Source organism: Delphinapterus leucas, chromosome 8 (genome assembly GCF_059928025.1).
Source record: "Delphinapterus leucas isolate spDelLeu-1000000601 "Yukka" chromosome 8, BTC_Dleu_Yukka2, whole genome shotgun sequence".
NCBI lineage: Eukaryota > Metazoa > Chordata > Mammalia > Artiodactyla > Monodontidae > Delphinapterus > Delphinapterus leucas.
The window spans coordinates 54,755,522-54,767,618 of record NC_143136.1 but is presented as its reverse complement, the minus strand read 5'-3'; the positions used below and the strand labels follow the sequence as shown (position 1 = coordinate 54,767,618).

At 33.9% G+C, this 12,097-nt stretch overlaps 1 protein-coding gene across 3 annotated transcripts in view; it reads right to left on the bottom strand.

The window, feature by feature from the left end:
• TTN (titin) overlaps window positions 1-12,097 on the bottom strand; it is a 279,289-nt gene that overhangs the window by 112,310 nt on the left and 154,882 nt on the right. For 2 of the 3 annotated variants that reach the window (XM_089916621.1, XM_089916620.1), the window contains exons 47-53: window positions 5,806-5,886; window positions 4,833-4,904; window positions 4,107-4,199; window positions 3,392-3,454; window positions 2,955-3,044; window positions 1,123-1,173; window positions 162-563 (exon numbers count right to left, since the gene is read on the bottom strand). In XM_089916621.1, coding sequence (XP_089772747.1) covers window positions 162-563; window positions 1,123-1,173; window positions 2,955-3,044; window positions 3,392-3,454; window positions 4,107-4,199; window positions 4,833-4,904; window positions 5,806-5,886 — 852 coding nt within the window. Of the gene's footprint in view, window positions 1-161; window positions 564-1,122; window positions 1,174-2,954; window positions 3,045-3,391; window positions 3,455-4,106; window positions 4,200-4,832; window positions 4,905-5,805; window positions 5,887-8,276; window positions 8,346-9,701; window positions 9,816-12,097 lie in introns of all 3 variants that reach the window. The other variant, XM_089916619.1, reaches the window with a different exon arrangement.

Sequence of the window (12,097 nt, the reverse complement as noted above, 5' to 3'; positions counted from 1 at the left end):
GTGGTATTAAGAATCTGCAGAGACTTTTCAATACGTACAATATTTTCAATGAAATGAAGCTTGGAGATAAGAGGTTTTGTCCAAAATGACAGTAAAAGTTGCTATTGAGGTTCACTGTGTTAAAGTTTAATACAGACCATATTCATAAGACTGGAAATTACCTTCGACAATCAGTTTCGCAGTGGAGGTCTTTTCCTTATTTCCCAGACGTAAAACACAGGTGTATTCGCCAGCATCAGAAAGCTGAACATCAATGATATGCAGCTTTCTGTCTTTCCCATCAGCGATGAATCTGTGCTTTGGGCTCTCACGGATATTGCTACCATCTTTCATCCAGCTTGTAACTGCAGTGGAGGGGGAGACTAAACACTCAAAGATTGCAGAAGAGCCAACTGACTCTGCTTCAGTCAAAACAATGTCTTTGATTTCTTTCACAAACTTCAGTGGCACAGCCTTCAGCTGGTAGGTGAACGGAGCTTCGGCAGGCGGTTTCTCTCCACCACTTCCTGGTCTTAACTTTTTCCTTTCAGCTTCTATTGGTGAAGGAGTCTTTTTGGCTACACCTAATTCAAAATAAAATTAAAAGTTGAATTGGCATTTCCGTAAGGGTCAGAAAGTGCATATCTGGCTGTCTGCTGGATGAAACCAGTGATAGAGCGACCAGAAGACAAGAAGAGAAAATTAAAGACTAGGCAACTGAAAGGTCAATTGAAGTTATCCTGCTTTCTTTCAGAAAGAAAATGAGGTGGCATAAGGAATCCATGAATAATAAACGCTCTTCGTTTTCTCAAGTTTTAAAGCCAAATATATAATGTCCAGATTAGCATCTAAGTATTTTATCTGTCATGTATAAATATCATGTATATGAAGAATGAAACTAGGAACTTATAGGGTTTATTATGCTAAAGTATATATTTTATATATGTATTACCCACTTGAATAATATTAGAGGTATATTAGTTGCAATATCAGAAGACATACTAGTTTTTGCAGAATCAATTAGAAGTCATAAAGATTGATGTAAATTTTGAATTTTTTCCCCCTCGTACAGAAAGTTTCCCTTGAATGTAAAGTTTCCCAGAGTGAAAGGTTACAATTCAGGTACAGGGAAATGAATCTTACCTGTGATGGGAACTTTTGGCTTGGCAGCCTCCTCTTTCGGTGCTTTGGCTTCTGAAATAAAAATAAAACTCAGCATTTAAACAATTTTCAGACTTATTTCATGCTTAGTAGTAAACCACGTGGGATGAGTCAAGCTCTTTATTATAAATATTAATGCATAAAGAAAAAGTTAGATTTATATGACTTCCATGGAGAATATTTGGATATTTCCAAGACGGCATATTCTGAGAATGATGTGACCAAGCTAAATTGCCAATGTTTTTAGGATTCAAAAATTACTTTCAGCAAGTAATTCTTCTCCCATTTCTGGAAGGCTTACTCTTTCCTTGTGAAAAAGAGTTTTATTCTTGCCTAGCTATGTAAAGTATTTTATATGTTTAGGTATGTGCTGGTTATGTGAACCAAGGAAATACGTTTTTGTCAACAAGGAATCAATGTAGGCAAAAGGGAAATGACCCAGAAGTTACTAAAGGGCTTTCTTTATTAAGTTGGGCAGATAAATCCAGAGAAGACTAAGGAAAAAGAAAGGGTCTATGTTCTACAAATGCATGGATTCCTTTGAAGATTTACCTTAATTAGACAATGAACTAAGGCAGAACCAAGACAGTTCCTACACTTAGAGTTTAATTCAGTTCACTCAGGGGCAGTATAAACTGTAGAATCAATTCCCTAGTGTCAGGCCCTGGGGATGTGAGAAAAGCTGTAGTTTTACACATAATCATCTCAATGGCAGTTATCGTCTTTTTCTGAACTAATTAAAGTTATCACATAGAAATCATAAAAGCTTAAAAGAATAACGCCCAAACCACAAATATCAGTGACAAAATATGTTAATATAAATATTAAAATTAAACTACAGCCAGAAGAACATAGTATATTGTCTCATGTTATTAAACACAATAAAAACCCATATATTTCTATAGGGCTTACTATGTACCAAGCACTGTGCTAAGTGTTTTGCATATATTTAATCCTCACAATAATCCTAGTAGGTAGTTATAGTTATTATTCTGATTTTACAGACTAGGAAATTAAAATTTAAAGAGATGAAGGAAGTAGCCAAAGATCAAATAGTTAGGACGTGTATTTATCAATGATCAATACATGTCAAATCATTTTTGGTTTTGAGATTATCACCTAAGTGATGAACTACTAATAGTTCATGTACAATAATAAGTATTTTGTTTGTACCTGAGACAGCTGTATCACTGAGTTATTACATTTAAGAAAATTATTATTGATCTAAATTCTTATATAGATTTAAAGGCTGAACTATGCAGTCCTGTTTTTTTCTCCTGTTCATTGTGGTAAAATATACCTAACATAAAATTTGCCATTTTAACCATTTTTAATGCAACTTAATTCAGTTGCATTAAGTACATTCACAATATTATGCAACTCTCAACACTATCCATTTCCAGAACTTTTTCATTAGCCCAAAATGCAATCTTTTTTAAAAATGAGAAATGATTCCTGCAGGGCACATGGGAAATTTGAATCTCCATGGGATTCCTATATGTATGTCCTTAGAGAGTATCTGTACATCTTAATTTTCATCAGCACTGAACATATTCATTACTTAATCTCAAAAGCATATAAAGAAATGGTCTTTTGCAGGAATGTCCATTTAAATTGAAACACAATAGGCAGCCATGGGTGAGAGATTAGGTTGCTATAGATTAGCAGATGAAGAAAATTTAATTGAGAATTTATATAAGCTCCCACAATTGAAATGATGCCTATGTTTCAACAAAAAGAGAGCTTGATTTTTAATGAAGTTTTTATTAAGCCATCAAAACAAACAAGCAAAAAGAAAACCACAGAATAAGTACCTGCTTTCTCTCCAGCGACTGGCACCGTCACTGGGGCAGCGATAGGGGCTGGTGTGGGCTCCAAAGGAGGTGGTTTGATTATTTTCACTTCTGTAGAAAGATGTCCATTGCATTAATGTATCCTTTGTCACTTCCTAAAACATCATTTGGTGGCCTATTTGCCTTCTCTGATGTAACTTTAAAATCTCCTAATAACTGGTTTTTCAGAGAACAATATATTCTAACTGTAATAAAATCTATATACAATATAATAATATATTTGAATATATGTAACATATTATATTAAATAAAATATAGCATTATAATCTAATAATACATTGGGACATTAGAAATCATTTGATGCATGCGGACTTTACTCCCTTTTTCTTATTAGCTACACATTAATTGTGTGAAACATGAAGGAAGATGCTGTCGACATTGAGGATAAGCTTGCTTACCTGGTTCAGGCTTTGGTTTTGGTTCAGGTGCAGTGAGAGGTATTGCTGGCTTAATTTCAGGCACTAAAACAATTCACAGTAATAAGCAGATTATCACAGTATTTTTGAAGTTTTTCACAAAGTCAAACCAAAATTGGGCATGTTTAACATATCTTGGAAGGTATTAGAACTTGTACACATATAGTCACCAAATCAAATACTCCAAGTTTATTTTGCATTTTAAACAAAATACTTAGAAAATATAGTAAGGCAGTTTTACTGGTTCTAATGTTGTTTTTCATCTCATTGCCCATAAATACAATTGTTTTAGTTTTTAAAACTTAGTAATTTGGGCTTCCCTGGTGGCGCAGTGGTTGAGAGTCTGCCTGCCGATGCAGGGGACATGGGTTCATGCCCCGGTCCTGGAAGATCCCACATGCCGCTGAGCGGCTGGGACCGTGAGCTACGGCCGCTGAGCCTGTGCGTCCGGAGCCTGTGCTCCGCAACGGGAGAGGCCACAACAGTGAGAGGCCCGCGTACCGCAAAAAAAAATATTTAACAAATGGATGGACATGAGGCAATTGCACATGAGAGTGAAATGGTAAAGAAAATTAAGCTGGATGAGATGAGTAGATCAAGGTCATGTGTTGAAATCTTAATGCCAGTGTAATGATATTTTAATTGATGCATATTTGTATTTTTAGAGACAACTAAGAAAATGCCAGAAAGTTTGTACCTTTTGCTGGTTCAGGAACTTTCCTTTCCCTTTTGGTAACAGTAGCTGGAGGTGCTTCAACCTCTTCAACAGCTTTTGGAGGTGGTTCTGGCACTTTAAGATAATAAGATGATTTTCTAGCGTTATTTTAGGATTTGAATCCTTCGAAATCAACTGATCTGAAATAATCAGATCAAACTTTTTTCAAAAGCTCTATTGATGGCTTAAAAAAACCCTTATATTCTATCAATTAATTTCTATTTTCTCTTCTTGACTCTGCTTCAATTTATTTTTCTTTCTTTTATTTCACCTATACTTGCCTCCCAACTCCATTATCTCTCCCTTTCTAAATCGCTTCAAAATAGTTCCAAATATACTCTTTGTGCCTAGGCGAATGATAAAAATCAGCCCCCTTAAAAGCCCCCAAATTATATGAAACATTTCTGACACCTTCCCATGAAGTCATTTTGCAGCCAACTTGATTATTTCACAACTGTTTCTACTGGAAAACTTAAGTGACAAAATAATAATAATAATAATAATGAAGTGCAGGGAAATGCATGAATATATTTGAGTCCTATAAAAATATTTAAACAGAAAGCAGACAATGGAAAACATAGACTATGTGACAGATGAAATATGAAGCTACATTTATATTTAAATCCATTTATGTTTACAAGATAAACTTTTTGTTAAATGTCCATTTTGTTAAAAGATAATTTCACAAATTGTTACTGAGATTCCTACCTGCAGGTTTTTTAATTTTTTCTACTTCTTTAGGTTCTTCTTTAGGTTCTTCTTCAGGTCTCTTTCTTAGAACTTAAAAGACAAAAATATTTATATGTAAACCAAGACAAACAAATGAAGATGTTGAATACATTTGACAAATGCAAATAATGTACAAAGCAAGGAAAGTGAAAAGCATGCAACCTAGTGCACCGGGGAACTTGGTATTTACACTAAAAATGCTTAAAAAAAAATCAAAGGTTGTTACGTTAATTAAAACAACACTCAGAGTCACTTTATATCTATGTAGATAGTCTGTTCAGAGTTAAATCCCTGGTAGGAATGACCCAAACACAAAATGAATAATTTGAATAGCAACAAATTCTAATCACAATCCAATGTCATAATTTAATGAGAAAAGAAGCATTTAAGTAAGTATAAAGTTTACTGAAGTGGAGTTGGTCAAAGAAATGTAGCCTAGAAATAAGTAATTGTATGTGAAGAAAATGTTAGAATTTGATTCTTCATTCAAATATCTTGTTTCTAATTCTTTAATATTTTATAAGTCAAAAAAAGTTCAGTTTTTAGAAAATGTTATTTATTAGTTGTGGTAATCCTGTGTTACACTTTTTAAAACTGAATGCTGAGTTTAGGCTTAAATAGTTTGGTGTAATTTAGAGTATTTAAGAGGTTTAGTGTATTTTACTACATAATTTGATTATGAAAATGGCAGCTACTGTCATTAGTTTAGAATATTATCAATTTAGTCATGTCTATTAATGTTGTAAATTTCAAGATACTCTGCTCACAAAATGTGTCTTCTTTTAAAAAGATGGAAATGATTACATTTAATTTTCAATACAACTACAAATGAATTTTGATAAATTGGGAATCTAATTTAAAAGAAAACCAAAGAACAGAAACATTTTGTAAGCTTTCCAGTCCTTTTTGTGTGTGTGTTTGAAGCTGATATAACAGTTGAAAAATACTATACCGCTTTTGAGAACAGCTTCTTCCTTTGGTTGAGGTTTAGGTTCAGGAAGTAATTTGCGAACTTTCTTTTCACCTCCAAGCACTTAAAAGAATATGATTTAAATTTTGAAGTGAATTCATATAAAAAGTAAATTTCAACAAGAAAAATGTCTCTTTCAAAACTAGTAACTACTGTATAAGTAATAATTTTTGTTACATATAAATATCACAGAATTTGAAAGCAGAGAATACACTTCAAGTTGTTTCCTCTGCAAACATCTATATAACCTTGTGATGAAATTCAGTTGCATTAACTACAGGCAAATATATTCATTCATCTTAAAAGAGTCTATATTGACTTTATGAATCTTTCATCAAATACAAGGTTCTTGACAGCATCTTTGCCCCAATCTGCAATTGTAGATTGCCCAAATCTACTCTGATATCTCCCCGACCATCATCTATAGTAGGTGTTAGTGACATTATTCAATCTTCTCCACTGATGAGAGAAGAAACCAAAAGTATCTGGAGTTTGATAAGTTTCTTAAGAAGCATCCTTTCTTAAGGTCCCCTTTTTGAACTAATACTAACCTGAAATTATAGAACTATAGAATTTGAAAGCTGGTGTTAGAGCTTATTTTTAATGAATAAGAAAATGTTCTTGAATTTAAACTAAAACGGACCCAAGGAATTCCAAATTAATCCCATCTTTAGTGAATATCAAGCATGGCAGACGATACTATATACAGCAGCCTCCTATTACTACTGTAGCCCTAATGGTTTTGAATGGGAAAAAAGAAAGAGAAACACTTACTGATTATTGAACCATTTTACCTCTCTACTAATGTCAATTAAATTCTAATTTAGGGCTTCCCTGGTGGCGCAGTGGTTGAGAGTCCGCCTGCCGATGCAGGGGACACGGGTTCGTGCCTTGGTCCGGGAAGATCCCACATGCCGCGGAGCGGCTGGGCCCGTGAGCCATGGCTGCTGAGCCTGAGCATCCGGAGCCTGTGCTCCGCAATGGGAGAGGCAACAATGAGAGGCCCGCGTACCGCGAAAAAAAAAAAAAAAATCTAATTTAAAGCATTATTTATTTGTATCATGTAACATTATATTTGCTCACACACCTACAATCTGAATTCTTAGTTATTTCTAAATTTCCCATTTGGTGCTTTAAAAAAGACATTTGCAATTCATTAAAAAGTTTTTGTTTTATGTGAAAACACAGCCATGCCTGTCTCTTACTTCAAATTTTAAACATGCAGAAGGGAAATATGTAAATATTTCACTTTAAATAATGACTTTTTTCTGTCAAGTACTGATATTTTAAGTAAAATTTCACAGTTAAACATTAAATTTTTTTATCCATGATAAATTGTGCTGGCCTTTGATACTATTTTCAAGTTACCAATATTTGTAATGTAAACAATTTTCATTGATCAAACTGGAGATGCCCATGCATTTAATTAACATAAGTTGGAATGGCATAATATCCTTTTCTTATTTAATGGATATAGTGAAAATATATCTTTGTATTTGTTTTTCCATATTATTATTTTATCTTTAAGATCTTACTGACATATGCGACTCAGGTGTAGAACACACCATTGTAGTTATTACTTTTAAAGTCATTATATGTCATTACATGTCATTTTAATATTTGCATGGCTTTGTAATAATCCTTTACTGGTTAACATCCATAGTAATATTATTTTGTAATCTCCATTTTATAAATCAGGAAATATACATTCAGATGGGTGATTTTTCCAAAATTCCAGAGTGAAACAAGAACTGATTCAACTTATGAGTCTGGATGCGTTAATTAAACAGAACACTGGTTACCCACCATACTTACTGGAAAAGTTCACAATTTTAATTTTAATAGATGTTTTATGATTCATTTATTTTCCTTTAGGGTCTAAGTTTAGATAGGGAAAAATATTGTTTAAAGAGAAATAAATTTTGAAAAAATGACCTGCAGTGATAATGAAATTGCCCTACAACATGAGATCTGTACACCTGAAAGAATGTCTTGGAATCCATGAGAAAAAAGAGATAGGAAAGCCACAAGGAAATCCCTATGAATCACCTTAATAGTATAGAAGAACAGGACTTATTTTTAGCGCTTATAACACTGGCTAAAATATTGTTGTTCAGGTGAAATTGCAAAGCATTTTAATCTAAGACATGTCCTGATATTAATGTCAGCTAACCAGTAAAATTTAATATTTTTGAGTTTAGGAAAATTCAAGAAGACATATGTAGATGAGACAAAGAAAAAAACATCTACTCAGGAATGTATGAAATTGATGGGAGACAAAGAAAGCAATACTCATGAACCAGGACCATAAAAGCTACAAAAATACAAGAAATCAATGAGACTACTCTGATTATTTTAAAAAAGGAAAGAGGAAGAACATTCTAGAAAGCAGGAAGAGCAAGGAGTCAGATGAAGGGATACTGCATATGAGCGTTTTCTAGACTGTGAAATACCTTTCAGAGGTGTAAGCTCCACTGCTTCCAGAGCCTCAGGTTTTTCAGGAACTTTCTTCTTTGAAATAGCTTTAAAGAAGATGATCTTACTTTCATTATTTGTTTATTTAGTCTTATCTGAAGCAAATGATTAAATCCGTGCTCTAAGAATCAAAACCAGGCTTTGCTTATAACTCAAAAGCATTAATAACAGCCAAGAATAGCCACTGAAGAACATACAAGAAGCGTTCAAACCATGAAAACAGATTGCAGTTTTACCCCAAACTTGAGTAGTAAGTTAAAGTCTGGCTGAGAAGGAAGATAATTTTTGTTCTTTGCAGGAGGAAGAAATCTTCCTTTGCATATAAATTTTACATGAAGGGAAATGTATTTAAGTGTGTGTCCTCATGGAATATATTAACCAACAGATGTGTAGCCTTTTAAGAAGTGATCACTTTTTCTATGTCTGATTAAAAATGCCAGAAGCTTCTCCTACAGGCCAAGAGGGTTGTAGAGAGGCAAGAAAGAAGTCTTACCATGGAAAATTCTGGCTTTGTGTACATGTGTAGGTGAGTATGGGAAAATTGCTCACCTAAGATTATATCTAGATTATTTTAGATTGGGAAATCTCATGAAATCTCATGACACCACAAATAAGACAACATTTTGTTGAAATAAAAAGAATAATATGATTTTGCTAGTTTATTTCAGCTTTTAAAGATGCTATTTAAAAAATTAAGTAATGTTGAATCAATTCAAAGAGAAACCTAAATGCAAAGAGAAAGAAAGGAAGTTTAACAATGGGAAGAGATGCTGGATATCAAATGTATCCATAACCGCTCTTTCTAGATATGGTGAGGACAACCAGGGAACACAATTGGGTTTTTATTAAGTTGCAAAAAAAAAAAAAAAAAGTGGGGAAGCAGTGCCAGAGCGTTCATATACCTTCCTTTCATGGTTTATGAACACATCAGCTATTGGATGCCATAAATATATTATCTATAGTATATTTTAAAGCATATGTCATTCTTTAAGAACAAAGTTTTGGCTTTTGTATAAATTTGCTACTGCAAAATTAAAAATATCTTGCAGAGTTTTCTTCTACATTCCACATGCACAAGATCCCAAAGATATGCAGAGCAACCACGCTTTGAAATCAGAAACTCCTTTCACCCGACTCTGCATGAGAAAGTTAGTTGGACAGCCCCTGGATTGAGATGGCCAGGATGAAGCTAACAATGGTGTACTTTCTGACTCTTGGGGCAGCAGGCATGGCCCAACAAGGCACCCAGGGCAGCATAAAACACAGGTCTCTATGGAATTCCCACAGATTGATCATGTCCGAAAGTACATATTTTAAAAATACATTTCTTGCAAGTAACACTTCAGATGTCTGGATAGAAGTTTGGAGCAGGCTAATAAAACTTTGGAAGTGGCATTTTATACCTTTAAGCTGGAACATTTTCTCCTTCAGGTCTTCCTTAGGTGGAGCTGGAGGAGGAGCTGGGGGCTTTGGTTTGGGTTTTGGTTTCTCAATAACCTTCTTTTCAGGTTCAGGTTCTTAAAAGAGTATTTCAGGAGTATTAGTATAGGAATATGTTAATTGGTATGTGGATATACAGTATATTCAGGAGAAATTTTGGTATATTTATGAAGTAAAAAGTTTGCTTTTTTGGATACATATTATTGGTATCCAACATAAAACGTAAAAGTGTCCAGCATAACATATAAGAATATCAACACTGTACATAGATAATGAGAAATACGGCACAGGCACTAATAAAAACAACAAAGGAAGCATCCATATAAGCCACATTGATGTGAAATAAATAGTACAAATGACATGAATACATAAGACTGAGATGCACATTTAAAACAGAATATCTTACATACAGGTGCAAAGAGACGTACTGTACACGTAGAACAACGCAAAACACATATGTATCAGATGAAGAATATGGTGATGAAGACTTAAGCCCAATTAACTGAGTACCTTGTACTGGTATTTCTTCAGGCTGTGGTTCAGGTTCAGGTTCTTCAGGCTTAACATACTTTTCAATTTCACGTTCTTTAAAGAATGGTGACAAAGGATAAGAGACTGTAATATAAAGTTCTTCACAAAAACTCATAGAAATTTCACATAGATGCAAAGATGACAGTCACAAAAACAAAAATACACAAATTCACTTACATAGAAAAAGAGGTAAGATTTCTATTTTCTTATACTCAAGCTTTCTACTGACTATCTGATGTATGTTGATGGCAAATGAGATGACTTTTAATATCTGACGTTGGGTTATCATTTGAGGATCCAATACAATTATTCCAGTGTTGTCTCAGTAAACTGTATCTTTTAGAATTTATAATTACCATCAAGAATAATCAGAGATTCTACTTCAAAAGAAGTATAATGATTTGAAAAACAAAGCAGTCAAACATGTGCTACAATGCTTTTATATAAAATTTCAAGAAGGAATGTTACCCTATAAATACTTTTGTATTTCTAACAGGAGTTTTCAAGAGATTTAAAAAAAATTATATTTATATAATATATATCTACCTTCAACAGGGGGAGTCACTTTTCTACCAACGGTTATGGATGCTCTTTCTTCATATATTATTTCCTCAGGAGACTCTTCAACTTAAAAAACACAGTGTTTTATATTTTAGACTGAATTCAGAATAGAATACTGCAACTGCTAAGTTTCAACATATCAACTTAGTTACACATTATAACATATTCTTCAGAAGACTTCAACAATACCAATAATTTCACTACAAAAGACAGACAACACATAAATACAAATGATCCATCTACAACCAAAGCAAGATTATGAAGACAACTGTCATCTTTCCAAGATTTATAGAGCAGTCATGTACCTTGGACGGGTGGAGCTTCTGGTTCTTCAGGGGTAGGAACTGACACTTTCTCTTCTGTGATGACTTCCTTGGGAACTTCAGGCACTTTAAAGATATTGATTTTGTTTACTATTAAGAATTTAGAAGGTGTATAAGATACTGCAAAGAGCAGGCAAAGAATACATGGGAAAGTACTTCATCTTATAAGACTCTGTGGGGAAACTGGCTTTGGAGGCAAGGCACCCTTTTTTATAAATGAGTCCTTGCAGCCTTCTTCATTTATTTCTCTTCCTCTGTGTACCCTTAAGTGTAGATGTTCTCCACTGGTCTACTTTGATGCTTTGAAAAATTGGCTCTACATTCTTTGAGCAATCACTCCTGCACTCTCAACTCTTATTTCCATGGTGATAACCTCTAGATCTACATCTCCAGCCCTGATCTCCTTCCTAAGTTCCAGATGCATGTTCCCAACTTCCATACTTGAAAAGTGAAAAATATATTTACTATCTTCTTTCTAATATTAATTTAGTTTGGGGACCCAATGAACCATCCTCATGGCTTAGCTTCAACCCTTACAATCATCTTGGGCTCCTCTATTTCCCTAATTGCTTTGAGAATAGACACCAACTCAATCTCCACCTCTCTTAAATCCAATCTCCTTTTCCATCTCTATCACCACTGATCTTGTCCAATTTTTGAAGACCTTAAGTAACTGCAGTGGCTCTTTTCTATTATCATCCTTTTCTAAGAGTTTGAACTGCTGCCAGTTATCTGAAGCCCAACTCCTTTTAATTTATACACTGCTGAAGCTTCCTATTGCCCACAGACTAAAGTACATGCCTTATACTGGCATTCAAAGAACTCCAAAATATGACTGTCATCTTTATATCCAGCCTTATCTCTCAGGATAGGCTGGATTTCTCCTACTTGCCTGTCTCATTTTCTCTCTTTGTCTTCATTATTTCCCCCTTTTTTTCTGTAAA